The 26,804-nt window shown below is 48.0% G+C and overlaps 1 protein-coding gene across 1 annotated transcript in view; it reads left to right on the top strand.

The window, feature by feature from the left end:
* VPS13C (vacuolar protein sorting 13 homolog C) overlaps positions 1-26,804 on the top strand; it is a 2,873,871-nt gene that overhangs the window by 1,744,297 nt on the left and 1,102,770 nt on the right. Inside the window, exon 55 of the mRNA XM_085648297.1 lies at positions 824-1,088. Coding sequence (XP_085504423.1) covers positions 824-1,088 — 265 coding nt within the window. The remainder of the gene's footprint in view (positions 1-823; positions 1,089-26,804) is intronic.

Raw genomic sequence — 26,804 nt, forward strand, 5'->3', positions numbered from 1 at the left:
TTCTTCTTGTTGCTTTACATCTTTAACGACTTGCAAAAAGAAGAGTGTAACCATCTTAACTCGGAATTTATTTGCGAGTAATTTCCTAACACAGGAAAAGCCAAACTGACCTTTCGCCTTCTATCTGATTTATCATCAAACATATTCTCACAGAAATGACTGTACCCTTTTTGGGGGCTGCAGAACACAGTTCTCTTGAGATTAATATCACCACCATTTGAGTCTATGTTCAAGTAGGATATTTATCATCATTCTTTTAAGCCAGCCTTGCTAGTAGCCAGGACGTTTAGAGGAAAGTCCATTAAATTAAATCTTTTTCCATGAAAGTATCAATGGCAGTGTTCTTTGTAGATAATGTAGCCATCAGAACTTATGTTTCGAAGTATTCTCATTCCGATGATGGGGCAATTTTCAAATGGAAACACTGGAGAACGTGGATATATTTAGCTTTTTCTTCAGTTTTTTTCACTGATTATCATTCGAGGGATTGTTTTATATTATGTCCGAGTGTGTTTTCTGCATGTTGTTTTATGGTATATGATTTTGTTGGGCATTTGCATAGCAGAACGTTCGCCAATGATATGACCTTCTAATTGCCTGGGAAATGGGACGCCGCATTTTGGTATTGGTGATTTGGTTTATTGTGTAATGATGAATGTCATTGATGAAGGTTTGTTTCTTGCTACCACAAAAATATCTGAAAATGAAACTTATTTTGTGAGTCATTAAACGCAACACATTTACTAAAATGGACGACTTATATTTTTGATCTTTCTAACAATGATGTACTCCACACATTTCACCTTTAACATGTTATTTGCAGGCCTTTTCCGAGGGAACTGCATCTACGTTTGATTATTCCTTCAAACAGCGGGCTCCACTGACTGTGAAAAATGCTCTGGGTGTCCCTCTAACCGTGCAGCATGGCGCCAACATCCGCCTGATGGGCTCATCCTCGCATGCACACGTACACGATGTGAAGGTCGGCCAGGTTTTGCAGTTGGAGTATGCAACAGTGGAGTCACAACATCAAGGAAAACTGTCTGCATTGTACCGCCAGGAGAGCTCTCTCTTTACTCTAAGCATAGGTACATAACTTGTGCTCTTGCTCAATGGTCTGTACCCGTTAAAGACTGATTTACATATTGATTTATTCTTTTATTATGTGGAGGTGCATTCAGGACTAGTTGTAATTGCTCAGTTCCTTGTGGATAAAACAGTTTGATTCTGGAAAAGATAGAAAAAAAATCTATAATTTAGCTCTAAATATTAAGATAATCTAATTCTCCTTCCTCGTCACAGTCATTAATGCATGTGCTTAGCTACCCTGCTCATGAGTTGCCCTGCTACAGCCCCTTCCTAGCTAAAGACGTTCTTCACAATTGTCTCTCTCCTGTCTTCATATGCCGCTTCCTTTGCACATGGTATTCCAACCCCATAAAAATCACAGTTGTATGTTTCCGGCACCACCTGTGGCAGGTTTCAAAAGGTTCTTGGTCCCCCATGGACTCACGGCATCAGATCACCTAAACAGAAGAGGTTTTAGAACGCAGTCTGTAGCTACTGCACTACAGGGACACAATCAGGCTCCCCCACTAAGAACACACAGAGGGAAGAAAATAATGCTTCCTATCACCTAGTTCCCCCCCCCCCCCACCCCACAATGCAGAGCTAAAACATTGAGGTGTAAGTATTGCCAAGGAGCCCAAGTGTACCCAGTACAGCAGCAGTTACCTGCTAGATTGAACCAGCTGGGGTTTCTTCAACTGTGATGATCTGAAGACATGGTTCAGCAGTATCAAATTTCAGAGCCCAATGTTCTGCTTCCGAAAAAGCACTTCATAATGTACTCCCGAAGGAGTGGAAGGAGAAGCAAAACTTGGTCTCCACTGTCTGGCAAGACAATATTCTTAAGGAGGGCTATCATTGGAGTTACTGTCATTGGTCAAAATGGGTTCCTATTCTCATGAAGAATGGTGAGTGATTAGAAGATAACTCCTAGTATGACGGCTTTTCTGAAGTTCACACCCCAGTTGGGTTCGATACCAGTGTGGATGAAGTTCTTAATTTAGCAAGAACCTAGATGGCATGTGCAGCACAGTCTTTAATATTCAATCAGCTTTTTACAGTGGTACAAAAGAAAATAGACTTATGCTCTTCTTATTTGCATGTTGGGAAATCTGCATTTTCTTGGCATGAAGGATGATGGCCTCTGTGCTACAGTGAAATGAAAGCTTTATAGCTAGGAGATATCCAGTATGATGGCACCATGGATTGCTAATGATGCTCTTAGGTCAATGACGCTGTTTACCAGTCTGGGGGTCAAGGTTGTATGGCATTAAGATAACATACCTAATGGCTGTGTTATCATGGGAGAAGAAGATTCATTATGTCTTGAAGGAGCCAGCCAAGAGGTTGTTTGTATCTCTAATAGCTTCACACCATCTGTCTATACTGCATGATCCTTTCAGATATGGTTTCATGGTCAGTTCTCCAGGAAATCCCAGACTCAATCCCCCATCCTAACCCCAGCTCAGAATTCATATCTATGCCACATATTGTCCAGTCTGTTCCTGTCCGTAAATAGTTGAATGTGGTTTTTTATTATATAGACTTAAGAATCATTGGTCTCTAACCTACGCACCTGTTAGCTGGTCATGGATGACTTGTGAAGCATATTCCTGCCATGGGGACATTGCAGGGTGCAGTGGGAAGTTGCAGCCTCATGATGTGAAGTGCATTGAGCCCATATTCATAAGTTATAACTAGTTTAACTTATTTGTAGCTGCCAGTCTCATTATGCCAAAATGTTTAAGTTTCCAGTTCTTGTAGCACCTAGCATTCAAGAATTCCTCTCCTGTGGTCGAATCTCTTCATTGTCACAATTGGGGATATTCTTATAACCTCTTACTCTTCTGGTCCTCTCTGTAGGTAAGGAGAGAGGATGTGGCAAAGTGGCCAGTGCTGCTGATTCGGGAGCAGGGGCTCTAGATTCGAGTCTCGGCATTGATGCAACATTCTGTGATTCTGGGCAAATCAACGTGCCCATGGACAATGCCTGGATACCCTCACGGGTGATACGCCACGCTATATAAATCTACAAACTTAACTAATTTAACCTAGGTAGCATAAAAAAGGGTAACATGCAACCTTTAAAGTTAAGTTGCTCCAGGCACCGTGATCCATAGATCACAGTGGCTGAACCTCCAGTTGGGGGAAATTGTCTACAGTGCATCATCTATTGGTCCTAGCTCTCCAGATCCAGGGGCAAACAATTATATTCCCAACTAGAGATCATTTTACAAATAAATATTTGAATGACCAGAGAAAGAACAAAGGGTTTTGATTTGGTGTTTATTTAGGGAATGTATCTCTTTGGGTGGTAAAAAAGAAAAAAAAATCATATGTCTGGGGATAAATTATGCAAATCGCATTATTTGGGGAGGCCCATCAACAATTATTTGTTAACTTTATTGTTTTGTGTTTGAAGAAATCACCCAGAGTTTTTGGTTGCTTATGTGGTCCTTCATGTGATTGTGGGCAACACCCTTTTTAGTCTCACTGCACCTGGAGGGTGGACTCTTTGTCATTTCCACCATTCAATGAGTGTCAACTATCCATTCCCTCTGATTTCTCACCTTGTCAGGTTCTTCTAGCAATATAGATTAAAGGATCAACCTTAACTTGATTGTGTCCCTTTCTATGTAGAGTCTACATTGTTCACTTGATTGCTTCCCTTTGTATGTTGGGGCTAAGATTTTCACACCTTCATTTACAATGACTGAGGAAGAGAGAATTATTGGTGAATTCAGGTAACACCATTGCCTCTTATCCATTCTGCAATATCTTCCAACTCTCCTGCATCTTCACGTCATGTTTGGAAGTAGAAAGACTCGAACATCAGAATTGCTCTTAGTACGTTCAAGATGTAATACATTGTTAAGTGTTTTTAGTTTTTCAGCATGGGTTTTTGTTAGGCTTTGCTTTTTTTTTATTATGTGGAATGGTGGCAGTGACAAGATCTTTACAGGAACTTGATTTGGAGGTCGACTCAACTGGAGCCTTTGGCTTTTCTTGTGTTACATGACTTTGAACTTTTACATCCTAAACTCATTGTTCAATTCCTTTCTGGAACCTACTGTTAGTGTAAAGACTCTTTAAGACACTTTTGGAACTGCTATCAGAGGCTAGCTTCAATTTTATATGGGCAGTGACCATTCATTTGGCTTGTAAGATGGTAGTTTGTGGCACTGGTGAAACATGATGACCCTTGACTAACCGTATTTACATTTTTTGCCTAGTCTGTGAATTCGTCAATTTAACGTTATTTTTCATTTTTCGGAGCAGTTTTCTCTCTTTCATTAGATCTATACTGTGCAGGGTCAGAATTTCATTTAGCCAACGAATAGCAGCAATGTCAGGTCGACGTCGATTACCCTTTTGCAGAATTGTGCCATATCAGTGCTCTAGAAAGAAGAGTAGTTTTTCGTCTGGTACTCTGAACATCTTACTAGTATTCTTGAGATTGTGCACCTTAAAAAAAAATAAACTCGTATGATCTTTACATCACTTATCATTTTGCTGACAAGGATGATGAGTTTAACTGAGAGGGCACTACTGATTTAAACATCAGACTGCTAGCTAACTTTAAAACATCAGCAGTCGAGACAAACACCAGATGAATTGTTTTCTTAAACAGTATCCTCATTTATATGATGTGCCCATGCTTTGTTTACAGTAATTAATAGATGGGGTTGTCTTTTGAGGTTGCTTTTTCCATTATTGACGAAGAAAATACCCAGAGACGGGAAGGACGGAAACCTTTGTATATTCTCTGTTTAAATGAGTCACTCTCCTTGAGATTCTGAAAAGCAGAAATGATGCTTCTACGTGCTTTGCATACATGCTAGCCTTACACTTGCCCACTCACAATATGTTTTTTTTTCTTCCTATATAACCTATACCAAAACAGACGATGGATTCCGGACAAGGATTACCTGCAAAACGAGGGGACAGAGTTCAAACCACTCGAGATGTCCAGGAGGAGCAGGAGCAGCAGGAGCAGAATGCCAGCCCTCGTATGAGGGCTTTTGCTGTAGCACAGAGGTCTTGAAGATGCAGCTGTGGAGTCCAGACATCGATGCAGAAGCACAGGAGACATCCACGAGCTGTCCCACGTTGGTTGTTGAGATGCTGGAAGGTTAGTGGCTGGCAGGACCACCAACAAGCCTTGGCAAACGCAACAGACATGAAGAATGAAGAGATGCTGTGTTGCAGACCAGCAAGGTCTGAGGAAATCACCTAGCAAGGGTAAGCCAGGACTGGCCCTCAGCAAAAAGGATAGCCAGCAGGAACAATGGAGACCCCAGGAGGACCCTCTGGAAGCAGGCACAGTTAGTCCTCAGTAGCACACAGAAGATGGATGCCCACGTCCTCACGTCACTGGAGAAGCAGGGAGGAGAGGACGTTGCGCTTGGAGCTGTGTGATGCTGGAGCTTGTTGGAGCTTGAAAATCTTTGGTGAGGAGAAGCAACAAGCCTTGGCAACGGGAAACAGAAGCGGTGCACAGGGATGTGGTTCCAGTCGGCTGGAGAGGGATTACAGTCTTCCAAGTTGCAGGGAAGACTGGCCAGGGTTTTGGATAGCCACCAAACCACCACCTGTATTGCAGAGCCGGGAGGTGTCTGTGGGACAGCAGGATCCCCAAGTCGGTCCTCGTCGTCTAGGTGCCTGTGGATGCAGGGGAGTGACTCCTTCACTCCATGGGCGATTCCTTCTTGCTATCTTTTTGAAGGCCGAGTCATTGGTGACTTTGGAGGATGCACAGCCACGGAAAATGCAGAACTTGGAAGAGCATGTAGACGAAGTTGCAGTATGAGACTTCCTACTAGAGACCATCTTCAGTGCCAAACAGCAGAAGAGTCATAAGACAAATCTTCAGGCGAGGCCATTCGGTTCTTGAAGACGAAGTCTGAACGAATCTAAAAGTCCACCTTCATGGGAGACCTTAAGTAACCCAGAAGGGGGTAGGGCTACTTCTGCAGTAACCCACCTATTAGGAGGGGTCAGGGATGCTACTCCGGTGGCCTAACCAGTCAGATGCTCCTAGGGGCCTCTGCCCATCTAATATTCAAGATGGCAGAATCATGTGTCCAACTGAAGGAGCTCTGGGTACCTCCAGGGGAAAGAGCTGGACGGGGGCTGAGGGGCAAATCACTCCCCTGTCCTTTGTGTAGGTTCACAGCAGAGCGGGAGCCAAGGGCTCCTGAACTAGGCCAAAAGGATTTATGCAAGGAGGGCACCAAATGTGCCCTTCAAAGCAGTTAGGAGGCGTTCGGAAGCACCCTGACCATAGCCTAAGAAACCTACTTCTAAAGTGGAGGTGGTAACACCTCTCCTACACAGGAAATCTTTTGTTCTGCCTTCCCTTGCCCGAGTTAAGCTCAGCAGCAGGTGGCAAACAGTGTCTGGGGTCGGTAGCAGCAGTGGCTTGCATGCTGACAGTGCAAGATTACACAGATAGGCATGGGGGGGTCATCTAAGGAGCCCCTGTAGAAGGCAGGCTTAGTATGCAGTGCACATATATTTAAGTGAAGCACCCTGCGCTAATCTAGACAACCCTTATGGCGATTTTAGTGGTCTTAGATAACCAAAGAATGCTCTGTGGTAGCTGTGGAGAGCAGCCTTTACACTTAGTCCAGAAGGAGTGTAAAGCAGCTTGTTTTAACAGTACTAAGCATACAGTGTAGGTTAAGTGGAAAAGAAACAGTGTATTTATAAATATATGTATTTATTATAAACATTCACTAACACATTGGTATATCTCCAACCCGGAGATATAATCACAATACACACAATACTTCAACAGTAGAACAAATAAGTAACACAAATTCACAGTGGTCTGCAGAGGGAGACCAAACCATATACTAATAAAGTGGAAGGCAAACCACGACCAAAGTCGAGACTGGACCCAGAAGACTTAGAAGAGCTAAGGTAAGTACCCAGCAACCCCACGGAGGCTGTGTGCAGAGTGGAAACAAGACAGTGTGCTCAATACAAGTCAATGGGGAAGTTTAGGTTGCAGTTTTCAAAACGAAGGACCTTCCTCAGAGGATCCTGAAGAAACCCCATGGAAGATGGAAGGTTGGAGAGTCACCCCACCTGTGGATACCACAGGACCCAGGATACCTACACCAGGGAAGCCGGGTGCATAGATGTGAACTGACGCCGTAGACCACAATGGAGGACTTCAGTGAAGATGCCTCAGGCAAAGAAGGTGAAAGAGTCTGGTGGAATCCAAGTGTGAATTCTTGAAAAGGAGTACCTGCAAGCAGAGGGGACAGAGTCTATGCCACTCGTGAGTGGTCAGGAGGCACGGAAAACCAATGACCACCAATGAATGAAAATGCAGGAGAGTTGATAGTGACCTTGTAGCTGCTGCTGTGATGACAAGGTGATGCTGTGGAAGACAGGAGTCGTTCACAAGCTGTCCTATGTCGGAAGTCGAGAGGTAGGGGTTCGGTGTCCAGCGGATGAACCAACATGCCTTGGCAGCAGCAACATATGAGGAAAACTAAGAAGGTACAGCGTCTGTATCAGCAAAGTTGAAGGGACTAACCAAACACAGGAGAGTCAGAGCAGGCCCTGAGCAAGCAGGAGAGCCCTCTGGAGCCAAAGAAGACCCTCAAGAGAACCCATAGGCTGAAGGCACAGTAGCCACAAGAGGACCTCGAGAAACTCACCAAGAAAGCAGGCCCACGGTGCAGAGGATGTGGTGAGGATGAAGATCTTTGTAGCAAGCAGGAGATGCTGAAGGCTGGATCCTCTTGGAGCCCGAAAATATCTGGGGAAGCCTTGGCAATGGCAAGTCAATGTGGTGCACAGGGCAACTGCTCCAACGGGGATACTGACTTCAGACCTGCAGAGAAGATAGTGCAGGCCTAGAGTGAGTAGCAGAACCACCACCTGTGTTGTTGAGCCTTTCGGAGTCCGTGGGATGTCAGGAGCAGCAGACCGGTCAGCTTACTTGCGGTGCCTGCAGATGCAGGGGAGTCACTCCTTCTCTCCAAGGAAGATTCCTTCGGGTGTCTTTGATACCCACAGGCCTGGAGAAGAACATGGATGGAGCCCAGGCACAGATGATGCAGAAGACTGACAGGACGATGAGACCAGGAGCAGCAGGAGTCTTCCAAATGCAGTCTCAGTTCCCAAAGCGAAGTCCAATGTGCCCAGACCGTTGAAGATGAAGTGGTTTTGGATCTGAATCTTGTCCCATGATGAATCCGAAGAGCCACCCACAGGTAAGCCCTTAAGTACCCGAAGGAAAATGTTGGGACGATTCAGGGGTCCCTCCCAGAGAAGAGGCTGGACAGAGGGGAGGATACTCCCATGTCCTTTGTCCAGTTTCGCACCAGAGCTGGAACCAACGGCTCCCTGAACTGGTTCCAACTGGAGTATGCAAGGAGCGCATAAAACGTGCCCTTCAAAGCAGTCTGGTGGCGCTGGCAAGCGCCCTCACCGCAGCCCAATATATCATATCCTGTCTGGGAGGTGGTTACACCTCCCGGTTTCAGGAAACCTATTGTTCTATCATCTCCTGCTCGAGCCTTGGTCAACAGCAGGAGGGCAGAATCTTGTCTGTGGTCGGCAGCAGCACTAGCTATCTATTAGACCCTGAAAGGCTGATACCGAGGATACCGCAGGGCTCGCTAGTGGAGCCCCCAGTACATGGAATCCTACATACAACACTGGAATTGGTGTTGGAGTACGATTCCAAAATGTTTGATACCAAACATGACTGGTTTTGGTGAAGCCAATATATAGTTAGACATCTCGTAATTGATTTGATGTCTACAATATGTATAACATGGCAGACCGCACTTGCAAAGCCGGGAGAATCGACTCTTAGGTTTATAGCGGGGTGTCCTGCACATGCAGGGCACCCTCACACTTATAACCAAGCACCCATACCTTCATTATTGAAAGGCCTACCTTAGGGGTGACTTATAGATTTTAAGTTCAGTGACCTCAGATATAAGGAAACTTATAACTGTTGTGAATGGTGCTTGCACCCGCTCACACAGGCTGCAATGTGAGGCTTGTAGTCACATTTTGTGTGGTCTCTCATGGGTGGCATAATTCATGCTGCAGCCCATGGAAGACTCCTGGTGTATCTGTGACCTGAGTACTGCAGTACCATATACTAGGGACTTAGAAGGGTACACCAGTATCCAATTAGGAACGTACCAAAATACTTAGCATAGTCCAATTTAGGGAGAGACTACAGTGACTGGGGGCCTGATTAGCAGGAGCCCAGTCAGACCTGTCAGAAAACGGAGTGATACCAGCAAAAAATGGGGGTGACCATGAAAGCAGATCTTACTTTCCTATAGCCCCCCCAGTACATGGTATCATGCAACCAAAACTGAACACTTGATTGCAACATGTTTGATACCAAAAATGACTGGATTTGGTGAAACTATTATGTAGTTCAATCAATCAGAAATTTGTTAAGCGCGACTACTCACCCGTTATGGTCTCAAGGTGCTAGGGGTAGGGGGGAGCAGGATACATTCAATCAAGTAGGGGTTCTGTCGAAGAGCCAGGTTTCGAGGTTTCTGGCGAAGATGAGGAGCGATGTTGTCTGTCTCAGGTGGAGCGAAATGGCGTTCCAGGCTTTGGCCGTGAGGAAGGAGAAGGAGCGGCCTCCCGATCTGGTCTTTCTGGTGCAGGGGACCACAGTGTAGGAGAGTTGGGTTGATTGTAGGGTCCTTTGGGGTGTGTGAAATTTGAGTCGGCTGTTGAGGTAAGCTGGTCCGGTGCCATGGAGGGCCTTGTGTGTGTGGGTGAGTATCTTGATGGTGATTCTTGCCTCGACGGGGAGCCAGTGGAGTGTGCGCAGGTGCTGGGAGATGTGGCAGTGTTTTGGCAGGTTGAGGACTAGTCTTGTGGCGGTGTCCTGGATGTTCTGTTGCTTGCCGGTGAGGTTTTTGTCTATTCCGGCATAGAGTGTTGCCGTAGTCGGGTCTGATGGTGACCAGGGCGTGAGTGATGGTCTTTCTGATGGATACATCTGCCAGTGGATTCCTCCCCTTGTGAATATCCCCTGCGCCAGCAACATTCGGAAACTTTTGTAGCAGTCCACGCCGATGGGGTCGAAGACGACATCACAGAGACACGCTCCACTCGCGACTCCGCTGACGTCACCGGCTCCATAAGAAGACCTCGTTGGCGTGATGACGTCAGTTCCCTTTTTTCCGTTCCATCGACGCTACGGATTTCGGGAATTGCTGTTGGTAGCTTTACTGTTACTTTGTTTTTCTTCTGGGTTTCCCTGTTTCTCTTCGAAGAAGATGTCGACGAAGAAGTCGGATTTCAAGCCCTGTCGGGAATGTGGCAAACAGATGTCGATCACAGATCCACATGACGACTTTTTTGGTGTCTCTCATCCGACCACGATGTGGATGGTTGCTCTTGCTGTCGCAAGATGAGCTCCAAAGCTCTAAAAGAAAGGGAGGCGAAGCTCTAAGATGAAAAAGGAAAAGAGAGGAAGACGGAAGTCGAGATCGAGGTCACGGTCGAGGCCGGCGTCGAAGTCGACTTCGGGGCATGCTTCGCGAACCAAGAAGCATAAGAAGAAGAGGAGGCATTCTTCTCATCATCACTCTGATAAGAGTTCGGCTCCGAAGTCGAAGGCTCGATGCCAAAAGGAATCCGTGTCTCCTTCACCATTCCCGGATTCTCCTTGTCCTTCTTCTCCAGTGACTTCGCCGGCTTCGGCTACATCTCCGGTTCCGATGCCATCCCCGACGCAGGTTGCATCTCTGGCTCCATCTCCGGCTCCGGCCCCGGTTGAAGATCTTCAAGTCCCGGGTGAGCCTGCGACGCCGCTTGTTCCAACGTCGGCGCCGGTTGGCCTGAGTCCGGTGATGCCTGACCAGTACCCTGCATTCCCTGGGCCAGGTCAGGACCCCTCGCATTATCTGAATGCGATGTATGGGTGTTCGCGAGAGTCATGTACACCACTGGTGCACCTGTGGGTCCTATGGGTCCAATGGCGTTTAATTTGGGGGTGCCTCAGGTCTATCCGCAGGCCCCTTTCATGCCATTTTTTCCAGCGACGCTTTCTTGGCATCTACCGGCGCCGAGGACGTCGACGCCGCTTCTATCTTCACCGGCGCTGGCTCGACCTCGTTCGACGCCGGCTGCTCCTGCGGATCCACGTTCGACGCCGGTGCCGGCACCGTTGGATTCGAACACGGCGCCGCCGACGCCGCTTGTGCGGATTCGATCCAGAAGGGAAGCACAGAGTGGTGGATGAAAGGAGGTACCTTTTGGAGGAAGCTGAAGAGGGAGAGCTGGTTGAGTCTGATGAGGTGTTTGAGGAGCTTAAGGAGGCTAGTGGACTGGATTGGTCTCCTGAGTGGGAAATCACTCCACCTTCAGATGAACCCTCAAAAGATGTGGCTCCATATCATGCGGTCATCAGGAAGGCTGCGGAGCTGCTAGATCTTCAGTTGCCAACTACGGAGTTCAGATCAAATATTCTGACTGAGGTGCTGCATGCGCCCTCTACAGTTTCTGAGCCTTTGTTGCCCTTTAATGAGGCCACTATTAACCCTGTATTGGAGGTATGGCGTAAGCCTTTTACTGCTCCCGCAGTCTCTAAGACGGTCGCAAGAAGGTATAGGGCGGCTCCAGGGGATCCTGAGTTTTTAACGTCGCACCCATCGCCTGAGTGCCTGTTGGTTCAGGCGGCTTGCTCGGTTAAATCCAAGGGTGCTTTCCCTCAGGTTCCAGGGGACAGAGAAGCTAAAAAGGTAGACCAGTCGGCCAAGAAGGTCTTTTCATTGGCCAGCATGGCAACTTGCCTGTTGGGACGCTATTTCCATGCGCTCATGGACTCGGCGAAGAAATTGGCACCAAAGCTTTCTGAGGAGGATAGAGTCGGCTTCAATGAAGTTTTGACTGATGCCCAGGCGGCAGCACGCCAAGTGATACAAAGTGGGCTGGACGCGGCAGACTCAGTAGCGAGAGTCATGGGGTCTTCTATTGCCACCAGGAGAGGGGCGTGGCTGAAGTCTTCTGAGTTCTCCCCGGATGTACAGTCGACTTTGTTGGACCTGCCATTTGATGGGTCTGGTTTGTTTGATAAGAAGGCTGATGCTGCTCTTGAACGCTTTATGGAGAGCAAGGCTACCGCTAGGTCTTTGGGCCTTCAATCCCAGTCAAGGGGGTCTTTTAAAAGATACAGAGGCTTCGGAAGGGCATCCTTTCGTTCTTACAGACAGACCCAGCAGCAACAGCAGCAAAGCTCTGTGTCCAAAGGTTACAGAGGTAGAATCAGGGGTCGCTCACGTGGCCGTCCACTCTCCTCCTCCTCCTCTTCCTCCTCAGCCCCTCCCACCACCGCAAAGCAGCCCTAGACCCGCCATTCTGGGTCATGCTGGTCCTGTGGGGGGCCGGCTTACCCATTTTCTACAAGATTGGGAATCTGGAACTACGGATCTCTGGGTTCTGGATCTTGTAGAAATTGGGTACGCCTTCCCTTGTCAAGGGGATTGCTCAGAGGACCACCGTCTTCTCCTGCAGGAGGAAGCCTTGAAGTTGTTTCAAAAAGGTGCGATAGAGGTGGTTCCAGAGCAGGAGAGGGGTCAGGGATGCTACTCCCGGTATTTCCTGATTCCGAAAAAGGACGGCAGATTGCGTCCGATATTGGACCTCAGAATCTTGAATCTTTTTCTAAAGCAAGAGAAGTTCAAGAGGCTCACCCTTGCTCTTCAAGCGCTGAATCAGGAGGACTGGATTGTGTCGATCGACTTACAGGATGCGTATTTCCAAATCCCCATCCTGAAGTCGCACAGGAAGTATCTCCGGTTTACGGTAGGATCGCAACATTATCAGTTTGCGGTCCTTCCGTTTGGTCTTACTACTGCACCCCAAGTCTTCACGAAGGTGATGGCAGTGGTGGCAGCCCATCTCAGAAGGTCGGGGATCTCGGTTTTCCCCTATCTGGACGACTGGCTGATAAAAGCGGAGTCGCCAGAGAAGGTGCTACATCATCTGCAGGATACAACTCAGCTGTTGTTCAAATTGGGTTTCTCGATAAACGTGCCCAAATCTCACCTGGTGCCCTCTCAGCGCAACCTGTTCATAGGTGCGGTACTGGACACTACTGTGTGTCGAGCATTCCCTCCTCCTCAAATGATTCTCGACATACAGGAAATGATTCCCTTGTTTTACAATGGAGCGGTCGTTCCAGTTCTGAGAGTCCTTCGCCTGCTCGGCCTGTTTGCTTCCTGCATTCTGTTGGTCAACCAAGCACCCTGGCACATGAGGGCGCTCCAGTGGTGCCTCCGCAGGCAGTGGTATCATCACAAGGGAGATCTCAGGGAGTCTGTGAGGATCTCCAGAGAAGCTGCGGCGGATCTGTCTTGGTGGAGCATGGAGGGCAATCTGTCCCAAGGAAAGCCCTTTCATCTACCTCCCTCGGTGGCAACCGTGATTACGGATGCATCCACTTTAGGGTGGGGTGCTCATCTGGGGGATCTGGAGATCAAGGGTCTTTGGTCTCCAGAGGAGATGTTGCTTCACATCAACCTTCTGGAATTGCGGGCGATTCGTTTGGCACTCAAGGCCTTCCTCCCTTCCCTTCGTGGTCAGTCTGTTCAAGTCCTGACGGACAACAGTACCGCGATGTGGTATGTCAACAAATGGGGAGGAGTAGGGTCTCTTTGTCTCTGTAGAGAGGCTCTGCGTCTATGGTCCTGGGCTCAGAACCATCAGATTTGTCTGATGGCAAATCATCTGCCCGCGGTTCTAAACGTACGTGCGGACAGTCTCAGTCGGCAGTTCTCCGCCGACCACGAGTGGAGGCTCCATCCGGAGGTGGTTCGTCACGTCTTTCGAATGTGGGGAACTCCTCGGGTGGACCTGTTCGCCACTCACGAGAATGCTCACTGCCCGTCATTCTGCAGTCTCCAGTATCCGATGCAGGGAGCGTTAGGGGACGCGTTTCAGTTGAGCGGAGCTCTCGACTCCTTTACGCGTTTACTCCCATACCCTTGATTCCTCAGGTTCTGAGGAAGATTCGCCAAGACCGGGCCCAAGTCATATTGATTGCCCCGGATTGGCCAAGAAGGGTGTGGTACTCAGATCTTCACCACCTTTCCTCGTGCCCTCCGCTCCGTCTCCCTCTGAGGGCAGACCTCCTCTCGCAGTCGGAGGGGCAGGTTCTACACCCCCACCTCCAGAGCTCACACCTTCATGCCTGGAGATTGAACGGGGCAACCTGAATTCTTTTTCTCTCCCACCTTATGTGGTAGATGTAATTTTGTCTGCCAGACGTCATTCCACCAAATCTATATATTCCTATAGGTGGTCTAAATTTGTACTATGGTGTGGAGAGAAGTCAATTGATCCTTTGAAGGCTCGTCTGTCTAACATTCTACAGTTTGCCCTTTCTCTTGCTCGGCAAGGCTTTGCTGTGGCTACTGTAAAAGGATACTTATCAGCTTTGTCTTCTTTCCTTTGCTTGCCGGATCAGCCATCGTTATTCAAATCACCTATTGTTCTTCGTTTTCTTAAGAGCCTCACAAACAGGTTTCCTCCTACTCCCTTTATTGTGCCTCAATAGGACTTAAACCTTGTCTTGACTTATCTTATGGGTTCTCCCTTCGAGCCCTTACACAAGTGTCCCTTGAGACTGTTGTCTTTTAAGACGGTTTTTCTCATTGCAATCACCTCGGCAAGGAGGGTAAGTGAGCTTCAAGCTCTGAGTTCAAAACCCCTGTTTTTGACCATTCATGTTGAAAGAATGGTACTCAGGACCAGGGCTGCATTTCTGCCTAAGGTGGTAACTCCCTTCCATCTGGGGCAGTCCATTACCCTTCCTTCCTTCTATCCTCCCCCTCACCCTTCCAAGGAGGAGGAGAGACTTCACCGCTTGGACCCTAAGAGGGCGGTGAGCTTCTACCTGGACAGGACTAAGGACTTGAGAGTTGATGACCAGCTCTTCGTGGGCTTTGTTGGCTGCAGGAAAGGTCGAGCTGTGCACAAGCGCACCCTTTCCAGATGGATTGTCTTGTGCATTAAGATATGCTACTCCCTGGCTGGTAAGGAACCTCCAGAGGGTTTAAGGGCTCATTCCTCTAGAGCAAAGTCTTCCACTTCTGCTTTGTCTAGGGGTGTTCCTGTGGAGGGCATTTGTAGGGCGGCAACTTGGGCCTCCCTTCACACCTTTGCAAAACATTATTGCTTGGACACCGAGGTGAGGAGGGACGGACACTTTGCTCGTTCCGTCCTTCAGGACTTTCTGGTACAGAAGGGTGGACACCCTCCTCCCGGAGTGGGACTGCTGTGGGAATCTATTCACAAGGTGAGGAATCCACTGGCAAATGTATCCATCAGAAGAACAAGTTACTTACCTTCGGTAACGCTTTTTCTGGTGGATACAGTATCTGCCTGTGGATTCCTCACTGACCCACCCGCCTCCCCGTTGTCCACCCTTGTATACCTTTAGTATATGATGGTGTTTCAAGTTATATTTATTACTGTCAAAGGCATTGTGTTGTTTCTTTTGCCTTTCTACTTATTCTCCACACTGTGTGTGTTGCTTTATATATTATGTACTGTGTATACTGTGTATATATTGCTGTCAGTCCGTCTGTGTGTCTCGAAGGCACGGAAAAAAGGGCGGAACTGACGTCATCACGCCGACGAGGTCTTCTTATGGAGCCGGTGACGTCAGCGGAGTCGCGAGCGGAGCCGTGTCTCTGTGACGTTGTCTTCGACCCCATCGGCGTGGAGTGCTACAAAAGTTTCCGAATGTTGCTGGCGCAGGGGATATTCACAAGGTGAGGAATCCACAGGCGGATACTGTATCCACCACAAAAAGCGTTACCGAAGGTAAGTAACTTGTTCTTCTGTGTTCGAGGGGGATCCATTTGAAGGTCTTACGAAGAAGGCAGAGGGTGTGGAAGCAGGAAGAGGAGACGGAGTTGATCTGGCTGCCCATTTTGAGCTCGGAGTCCAGGATGATTCCCAGGTTACATGCGTGGTCCGTGGGGGTTGGCGGGTTTCCAAAGGCGGGGGGCCACCAGGTGTTGCTCCAGGCATCAGGGTTTGGGCCCATGAGGAGTACTTCTGTTTTGTTGGTGTTTAGTTGGACATCTTGACTTGGACAGTGTCTACTTCATACATTAAAATGGCCTCCATGCACTTACAAAGCCAAAGTATGGACTCCGGGATTTATCGGGGTATCTCTGGTCGTGCAGAGACACCCTCAAACTTAGAACGATGCGCCCTGCCTTTGGGTTGTAATGCTTACCTTAGGTGTGACATATACGTTTTAAATGCAGTGCCCGCAATATAAGGGAAACCTTATATCTCAAGTGAAAGGTGTATGCACCATTTCACGCAGGCTGCAATGGCAGACACAGTTTGCATGGGCTCCCATGGGTTGCACAATACATGCTGCAGCCCATGGGAGACCCCTGGTATACCAATTTCCTATGTACCTTTGTACAGTATACTAGGGACTTACAGGAGTACACCAGTATGCCAATTGTGGGGTGTGCCACATACTTACTGGTAAATTGAGGAGAGAAAGCACAGACACTGTGGTCCTGATTAGCAGAATTCCAGTGTATTACACAAAAAAACACTGACATCAAGCAAAAAGTGTGGGTAAGTATGCCAGAAAGATCCTATTTTCCTACAGGCACTCTCTTTGGCCTGATTTGCTTTCATTTCCATCTTCAATCCTTTCCAGTGTGGCCCTTCTCTTTGGTTTATTTTACTATCTGGAACGCCTGGATTTCTCATGTTGCGTTCCTATTGGTTCAGGCCAAGGTTCCACAACTCTAGTCTTCTCGTGTTCCTGAGCCTGTTTGTCTTCAGCAGTCTTGTATTCTTGTGCTTGTTTTATACACATCCGCCATCGTAACCGTGGGATAGCTGTTGTGTCTGATTTCTTTTTTGTCCTCTTCACCTGGGGAATCAGTCCCCTTGATTGTTGAATCCTTGCCTGGTATCCTTATTTCACAGAGTATGAATTTTCCATTTCTTTCCTGTTTCTTCCTCCGCCCACTCCCGCTTTCGTGGCATCCCCCTTTTTGCTTTGGGAGAGGATGCATTTCACCCCCCTTCTTTGATGTGGGTATTTCATTACTTTTTCTTAGGGCATATCCAACCTATTCTCATGTTTCCATGAAACGTTGGTGAGGTTTCTTACCTGTTTCTCCTGATTCTGTAAGTTGGACAATGTGTGATTGTCCTAATCAACTATCTGTTCCATTTAGTTTCCACAAGCCCTTCATTTCACTCTGGTGGTCTTCTTCTTTTCCTTCATGGTGGACTTTCCACATGCCGTTATTCTTTGCTTCATCTGCTACCGCCTGCTGGTATCTTTCCTCAGTCAATGGCGTTGGTTCATGTGTGGTTACCCTTGTACTCCTATAGTGGACACTGCCTTCCACTTCTCACTCTTATGTGGCATTATGTTGCTATTTCCCAGCCTTGTCTTTCTTTCTCCACCTCGGCTACTATCGTAACTCTTCTTTTCCATTGGTAGGATTTGTCGTCTCTGTCCTTCCTTGGTTACCTCTGTAAACAGAGTTTAACTTGCAAATTTCTATTCGAGATCAAGGGCCGTTTTACATGGTATTCACACAGAAAGAGAGAAACTAGATACGTTCTTCAGAGTTAGAGGATCTCAAGGGGGCCTGTCAGTGGACAGTCTGATGCCAAAGAGGGGCATAGTAAAACACATATGTAAAAGGATCTAAGGATGCCCCAGGGGTAAGTTGTTATGAAACCCCCGCCCCATGAAATGTTTTTCCAGGCACCTAAGTCCTTACACCAAAAGTCAACAGGTGCCTAAGGGCCTGATTTAGATCTTGGCGGACAAGTTGCTTCGTCACAACGGTGATGTATATCCCGTCCACTAAAATATAAATCCCATTATATCCTATGGGATTTATATTTAGGCAGACGCAATATCGGTCATCGTTGTAATGGAGTAACCAGTCCTCCGAGATCTAAATCAGGCCCTAAGTCCTTACGGCAATGATCAGCAGTGGCAATGCGCTATCGAGCCAGTGGAAAAAAGATCTTATGGTGGGTTAGGGTAAAAACCAACTAGCATACTAGTCGCATACCCCCACCTCCTCACAGATCAGCCTCAGAACAAAAGGACCAGGGTAACCAACTCACGCAATGGTGGCAGAGTCGAACCTACTGGTGTATATGGGGACTACAGACAGTAAGCCACAGCCTGGTAATTTGTTACAGCACTGCTTCTCCTCATATGACCTGGTGCTTAGGTTACATGAACATGTGCGACAGGCAATCCACAGGAGAAACACGTGAATGTACTGATGAAAGAATAACCTAGATACTGGTAGAAGCTCTTACCGCAAGGAGAAGAATGTGACCAATCATAGCGTCAAGGTGCGTGGCTCTCCCCTACCTCTTCCTGGCCCTTAGGGGTGTAGACCGGGACCGCATTGGCCCAGGCTTTGTCCCGGTACATGCCGCGGTAGGTGGAAGGGTTCTTTTCAGCACACGCTGTGAGGAAACCAGTGGCACCCCCTCCTCTCAGACAGCAAGGTCTTGTGGGACAGTGAGGCCCAGATCGGCAGTAGGGCAATAATGAGGCTTATTAAACTTCCTCCTGCGCTGGTTGGTGGAAGAGCGCTTTCAGCGTGGAGAAATCAGTGGCAGCCCCTCCTCTCAGGACAGGGAGTACCAGATTGTCAGTAGGGCAGCAACCAGGCTCACTAAATGTCCCACGTGGCGGTATGTGGAAGGACGCTTTTTACAATGTGGGGAAATCAGTGGCAGCCCTTCCTCTCAGGCAGCAAGGTTTTGTGGGACAGGGTTACCAGATCAGCAGCAGGGCAGCAAGTAGGCTCACTAAACGTGTTATGAAACATAATAGATACAAAACCATTAAAGTCCCCAAACATAACAAATGACCTTAACAATTTATGATACCTTTAACATCTGATAGAGACTTGTTGCCACAGATTCCTTCCCTTTGAGTTCTCCCCAGGTGCCAGACTGGATCTGGAAAAAAAAATCAGCAGTTCCTCTGCACGGCTGTAGAGGGCATCATCCGACTCCATAGTGACGTCGACCAGTAGTTGTGACTGGAAAGAGTTCATATGTGTCCCATCCCAACTCGCAGACGTCAGTTTCTTCTTTTCCGCATTTTTAACGCGGATCTAGTAGGTGGTTCCTAACGCCGTTTTTTGTCCTACTTCAACTTTTTCACTTTTTTAAAACTTTTCTTTTTATTAAAGACAAGGTAGCACAGGTAAAATCAGTGTACAAGCATACTCGCCAATGATTCATCCATTGGTGTAGCTCCCCCAGTACATAAGCAAGTGTCAAATTACAAACATTACACAGTCAATCAAAATGGGGCCAGCCTACCCTGACTCGTGCCTTCGTCTAGACAACGGCGGTTCACAGATCTCGTCCCTATAACAATTCCATTTATTCCATATTTGTGTCCATTTGTTGGGGCAGCCTCTAGATTCGTACACTGTCTTCTCAGTGAACATACAATGGTCCATATATTTTTCCCATAGTCTCAGTAACGGCTTTTCTTGCGCCCCCCACAACCTTGCAATATTTCTTTTGGCAATCATCATTCCCAATGTCACCCATATTCTCGCCTTGGTATTTAAGTCATTGGGACCCCAAATATTTAAGAGGCACAGCTTTATATTACAATCTATCGTAACACCCATTACTTCCTCCATGCTACTCGCCACCCCCGCCCAGTATTCTTGGATAACTTGACATTCCCAGAGCATGTGTATGAAAGTGCCGCCTTGCCACATCCTTTTGTGCAGTCTGCGTCAGTCCTATAGCCTATCCTCACCAGCGTCGGCCCTGAGAAGTATATTCTGTGATGTATCTTAAGCTGTAGAGTCTGAGCCTGGAAGAAATAAAAGTTTCCTTAGGAGAGGCAAGAGGTTCAAGTCATTCCTCATCATCTAATCCTGCTACGTCATGATCCCATTTAGTTCTGAGCCATAGTAAGGGAACGGGCATATTGTTAACAAGCATTTTGTATATCAACGAAATTGCCTTCTCTGGGAGATTTCAGTCTAGTATCCTGTCCTCTAGCGGAGATGACTCTAGTGGCTTCTCGCCCTTTGGTATTGCCGCCTGTAGTGATGCCTAATCTGTAGGTACTTGAATCGTTATGTGGCGACTAGGTCGTATTCGTCCTGCAGTTGGGTGAAGAGAATTGCCCCCTCCGCCCTCCATAGGTCCCCAACCGTGGAGATGCCTATTAAGTACCATTGGTCGAAGCCTGTAGTGAATCGTAGATTACCTAGTAGTGCAGCTTCCCAAATTGGGGTGGCCAGTGTAAGCCTATCTTTCCAACCCAAACTCGTTGTGGCAGTCCGCCACACCTGGACCGCGTGTCCAGTTGGTCCTGACAATTTCAGTTTCGAGGGGTTGGCATAGAGTTCACCCATAAAACCTCCCTCTGGGAGTAGCCATCGATCCATATTAAATCCCAGATCTCCCTGCGGCCTGTACATATATTGATTTATAGCAGTGAGGTGTGCTGCCCAGTAATATCTTTTTATATCCAGGAGGGCTATTCCCCCATCATACCAGCCTCTTATTAGCTTTTGGATCGATATCCGTGGTGGTTTCCCCTCCCACAGGAGTTCAGGAGTTCCCTTAGGGCACTATCAATAGATTAAAAATATTCTGCCCTCACTTGCGTGTTCTGCAAGGCATAGAGGGAACGCGGAAGGGATATAATTTTAAATAGGGCTGCACACCCTAACAAGGACAGTGGAAGTGGCTTCCAGTGCAAGACATCACTCCTGAGTCTGTGCAATGGGGGGGGGGGGGGGGGGGGGGGATCGGGGGGGGGGGAATGGGTTGCGTTCGTGAAAGAGTCGGATTTTTAGACACCTGGATCCCCAGGTGTTTAAATCCTGTTGTGACTTCAGCAATGGTGAACCCCCTAGGTAAGATTGGTGATTTACTGCTGAGAACGGAAAGAACTGACTTAGACCAATTAATCGTATATCCTGAAAACTTAACAAAGACTATAAAAATATGTAGCACTCTGTTCAGGGAAGCCGCCTGTGATGCCAGGTATAGTAGGATATCGTCAGCATACAACGAAATGCGATCCTCCCATTCTTCAGCCCATCTGAGCCCTCTAATAACCTGGTCTTTCCATATCCACATTGCCAAGGGCTCTAACACAAGGGTGAAGGGCAATGGGGTGAGGGGGCAGCCCTGCCTGGTACCCCTTCCGAGCGTGAATGTTGAGGATGTTCGGTTGTTGACCACTATTTGAGCCAGCGGTTCCGCATATAGAGGTGCACCCATCACAAGAAGCCCGGGCCAAACCGTAGTTTCCTCAATACTGCGAACATATATGGCCATTCGATCGTGTCGAACACCATGGCCGCATCAAACGACACCACCACCACGTCCTCCAGTATCTTATCAGCCCGGTCTAACACCCCATGTAGCTTCCGCAGGTTAAGGGAGGTATTTCTGGTTGGCATAAAGTCAGACTGGTCAGGGTGTACAAGCTTAGTGATGACACGTAATAGACGGGTAGCAAGTATTTTTGCCAGGATCTTGGCTTTTGCATTAAGCAAGGAGATTGGTCTGTAGGAGGAACATAAGTGTTTGGGTTTCCCACTCTTGTGGATGACCACTATAGTGGCCAATCGCTGGTCTGCTGGGAGTGATCCTACCTCGCAGCTTTCATGGAACATGTTAGTCAGGTGTGCTGCGATTTTACTTGAGATGATCTTATACAGTTCAACGGGCAAGCCATTCGGGCCCGATGCCTTGCCCGCACGCAGGTCCTGTATGGCTTTATCTACCTCCGTACTTTGTAGGTATTTTTCTAGGTCTAGCCGTTCGTCGTCGGAGAGTGTCGGCAAGGGAATGTATTGTAGTAAAGAGAGTGTGTCCGTTTCTGTGTATGCCGTCTGTGACGTGTACACCCCATGGTAGTGATCCCCGAACGCATTCACAATTTATTGTGGGTCCGAGATTGTGTGACCGGACTCAGTTGTGAGTTCTACTACCACTTTGTTGGCCTGTTCTCTATGATTGAGCCATGCAAGCAGCTTACCGGCCTTGTCGCCCACTTCGTAGACTTTACTGAGTGTCGCCCTATGTTATGCTTTAGCCGCGTCAGTGGCCAAAGCTAAGCATTCTTTTGTTTTAAGTATCAAAGCATGTCGTATCTCTTCAGAATTTGCATCCTGAAGTTTCCCTTTCAAATTCCAAAATATCAGTTTCTAATTGCACTAGTTCCATCTGTTTCTCTCTCCTAGTGCCGGCGATCTGGGAGATAGCTGTCTCTCTTATTACAACCTTGTAGGCCTCCCACACTACCTGTGCTGAGTCAACCGAGTGTTTATTTTTGAGAAAGTATTGCTCTCTGTCGCGTACAATCGTCTTGTGTATCTGAGGGGGATCTTAAGATACCAGGGGTTTATAGGGGCGGTCCTCCCTCTTTGTGGCTCCTTCACCCGGGACCAGATAGGCTAGTGGTCCGATATATCCCTTGCGAGGTTGTTCACCTCTCTAACGTTTCCCAGTTCACCCGCAAGTGTTATAACATAGTCTATCCTTGACATACTGCGGTGGGCCCCAGAATAAAATCTGTATTGCTGCTCTGTGGGATGGAGCGCCCTCCAGGTGTCTGAGACCCATTGCTTCCAAAAAGTTATGGATTTGTGTGCGAGCCGGCGGCAGGTCTCTAGAGGGCCAGCAATCTAAGATGTCTGAGACAATGGAGTTCAAGTCTCCCCCTATCATGAGTCTCCCCTCAGGCAGGGAGAGTAAGAGGTCGCCCAGATCCTTGAAGACTGGGGCTTGAAGGCCAGGTGGAATGTATACAGAGACTAGATTTAACGTTCGTCCCTCTCAACACCGCGAGATGGCCACAAATATGCCCAGGTTGTCTGTCCATATACGGTTGGTCATCTGAAAAATTTCCGGGTCAGTATCTACACCCCCCGAGATCCAGATCCAAATGCAGAGTGTGCCACTAGTTTGAACCCCCAGCGCGTCAGAGCCTGGCATGCATTCCCCAGTAAGTGTGTTTCTTGAAGCAAAATCACGTCGGGTAAGTCTCTTTTGATATATTGAAGCACTATGCCCCTTTTCAACTTATCCCCCAATCCATTGACGTTCCAGGAGAGTAATTTATATCCAATTGGTAGTGGCAGTCCCATGTCTGTGCAGTGTGTTAATTCAATCTTTCAGGGGAGTCCCAGCGGATGTGTCACTTTCTTGGCTAGCTGCACTCTTACAGACTATTGTGCCTAGTGTGAACGTAGTTCCTTTGAATACAGGCATTGCAGCGACATTATGACAACCTGTTCCATCCCCCCATAGTGTCGTTTGTGTGGGACAAACTGTGCCCCAATGCAATCATACGTAAATTTGTCATATTTTCTCAAGGTCCTGAGTCCCCCCCACCCCACAAACCATAACTGTTCCCCCCTCCCTGCCTCCCTGCATGGCGGTATCAGAACCTCCCGACACCCCAACATTGCAGAGCGCCTATCCCCCACCCCTAAAACTTGTAGGTTGTGTGCCAATCCCGCACCCGTTCTGCCATTAATTGTGGTGAGATACTGTACCATGAGTTTGAGTGTCTGGAATGCCCAGTTCGCTTACTTATTATGCAGTGGAAAATGTCTGGTGAGAGATAATTGACAACATCTTGCCTTGCCAGAAGCTTACAGCCCTCGTGAAGGTTAAGGCCTGCAATATCCCAAAAAAAAAGTCATAGTGGGCATTGTATCATCCCAATAAAGGATACAGACCAGTTATTTTCTTTCGCCATCTGTCATCAGACTTTCACCCGGTGTGGATCCCACATTCTGCTCCATTCGATTCTGCCCCTGTCTCTCTCATGAGCTCTGGTGGTTCTTCTTGCCAGCGACTCGACATCCGTCGAGCCAGTCCCACGCCTCATCAGGAGTGAAGAACCATGTCTTACCCTCTGCTTCCACTCGCAGGGAAGAGCATGGCGTATTTGATGTCTTTCTCTCGAAGGGCTCTTTTAATTTCAAGGAAGCTACGCCTTTGTCGCTGGACCCTGATCGTGAAGTCCGGGAAGAAGGTCACCCTGCTGTTTTCGAGTTCTATTGGTGGTGCCGTTTGAGCCGTTTGTAAAATAATGTCTCTGTCTCTGTAGTTGAAGACTCTTACCACTATCAGTGGCAGGGAGGCTCTGGGCTTGGGTCTGCCGCCAGTCACTCTGTGTGCCCGCTCAATCTTGAAAAATGTTGACAGTCTCGTGGGCTGTAGATACTTTGTGACTAGGTCCTCCACAAATATGTCTGCTGTCTGTCCCTCGGCGCGTTCTGGAACCCCAAGAATTCTCACATTATTGCGCCATGAACGCCGTTCATACTCATCAAGGAGGTCCTCCATCGCTTCAGGTCTGCAGCTCAGTCACCTTTTTTTATAGGGTGGAGGTGTCCTTTACCAAGGAGCTAGTGATAGATTCGACTTCTCTGATTCTAGAGTTCATGTTACGCATGTCTGCACGTATGAGGGAAACTTCGGCAGATACAGAGTTAATCCTGGTCTCTAGTGACGTCCTCACCGTTGTGATAGCTGTTATTATGTCTTGGAGAGTGAGTTCTGACGACCCATAAACCTCTTGCTGCTTTTCCGGTAGGTCTTCCACATCTTTGTCCCTAGGACTTGCTCCCTTGTTCCAGGCGTATTTATCCAACTTGGCCTGCGTAGAGGTTTTAGTACTTCTTCCACCGACCATTATATATCTAGATGAGTCCAGGAGTTAAACAAGAAAGGTGTCCAATCGTTGATTATTCATTTCTGATGGATACATATGCCTGTGGATTCCTCACCTTATGAATATCCCCTGCACCAGCATTCCTCGGAAACTTTTTTTCCTAACTCTCCACGCCGACGAGGTTGTGACAATGCCATGTGACGTCACTGGAGCCATAAGAGGGCCACGTCGGCGTGATGACGTCAGTTCCTTTTTTTTGCACTGTCAACGCTAACAGTTTTTCTACGGACTCTCCAATACCTTCTCCTGGATACTTTGTATTTTTCTGGTTTCTTTCTGTGGTTTTGACATGTCTGCTCCAAGGGAGTCGGGATTCAAGCCCAGTAAGGAGTGCGGGTTGCATATGTCGATCACTGACCCCCATGAGGACTGCCTGTGGTGTCTATCGTCTGATCACGACATCGAGGGCTGTCCTTGCTGTAGGAAGATGAACCTGAAGGAACGAGAAGCCAAGCTGTACATGGCTAAAGTGAGAAAAGAAAAAAGGGGTCAAAAATGTTTGAAGTCGAGGTCATCGACTTCACATAATTTGAGGAGGAAAGACAAGAAGAGGAAGAGGCATGGAACTCGACGCCGTTCGTTGAAGCCTGTGGCTTCGAGGTCGCCTTCTCCGGCTCCTCGACGTCGTGTTAAGGACCTCGTCTCTCCTTCTCCTTCAGTTTCTCCTCAGGTGACTCCGGCCCATTCTCCTTCGTATAAGGGGACTCCGGTGCAGTCTCCGACACCGAGATTCTCTCCGGCTCCGGATGGTTCATCGAATCCGGCTGATGCTGAGATGCCTTCAGCTCCTGTGGCTCCGCCTGTGGCCCCGGTGGTTCCGACTCCGGAGGCTCCTCGATCGGATCTCGAACTGGCGCAGTATCCTTCATTCCCGGTGCCAGGTTCAGATCCCTCGCATTTTTTAAATGTGATGTATGGTGTGTTTAACAGGGCCTCTTACCCTTCTGGTGCACCTTCGGGTCCCATGGGTCCTCTGGCATTTAATTTGGGTGTGTCTCACCATTATACTCAGGCCACCTTCGTGCCATTCATGCCGATGACGCCGTCATGGCAAATTCCTGCTCCGAGGATGTCGACGCCGTATGGGCAATCCCCGGCTCCATCCGGCAAACCTTCATCACGGATTCGTTTGCCGCAGGTTGCTGCTACAGATCCGCCTTCTACGCCACTCCCGGAGCCATTGACGACGCCGCAACCGAACATGCGCTCGAGGAGAGAAGTGCAGAGGTTGCTAGAGGAGGAACAGTACCAGGCTGAAGATATGGAGGAAGGTGAACTTTATGAGCCTAAAGATATGTTCGAGGGTCTGTGTAAGGCAAGTGGACTTGACACCTCCCCGGAGTTGGACTTTGCTTCTCAGAAAGCTTCTTTTTTTAAGGAAGTTGCACCTTACCATACTGTAATAAGGAAGGCTGCAGAGCTCTTGGATCTGCAGCTCCCTTTGGCTGAGTATAAGCCTAATTTTTAGAGGTGCTTCATTCTCCGTCCTCTGTGTTTGAACCCCTCTTGCCTTTCAATGATGCCCTTATGGAGCCGATCCTTGAGGTTTGGCACAATCCTCTTTCTGCTCCTGCAGTTTCAAGATCTGTGTCCAGAAGGTACAGGCCTGCTCCAGGAGATCCTGTGTTCCTTTCTTCCCATCCTTCGCCTGAGAGTTTGGTGGTGCAGGCTTCATGTTTAAAGCAATCTACGGGTGCCTTTCCACAAACTCCTAGTGACAGGGATTCCAAGAAGCGTGAACAATCTGCAAAGAAGGTTTTCTCGTCAGCGAGTATGGCTTTGAAATCCACTAATGCTACCTGTTTGTTGGATAGATACATTCATGCCCTTATGGACTCTGCCAAGCAGTTTCTTCCAAAATTATCTGAGGAAGACCAGGGTAATTTGAGGGAGGTTCTGGCAGACTCTCAGGCTGCTGCTCGCCAAGTCATCCAGTCTGGCCTGGACACAGCAGATT

This window comes from Triturus cristatus, chromosome 3_2 (genome assembly GCF_964204655.1).
Source record: "Triturus cristatus chromosome 3_2, aTriCri1.1, whole genome shotgun sequence".
Lineage (NCBI taxonomy): Eukaryota > Metazoa > Chordata > Amphibia > Caudata > Salamandridae > Triturus > Triturus cristatus.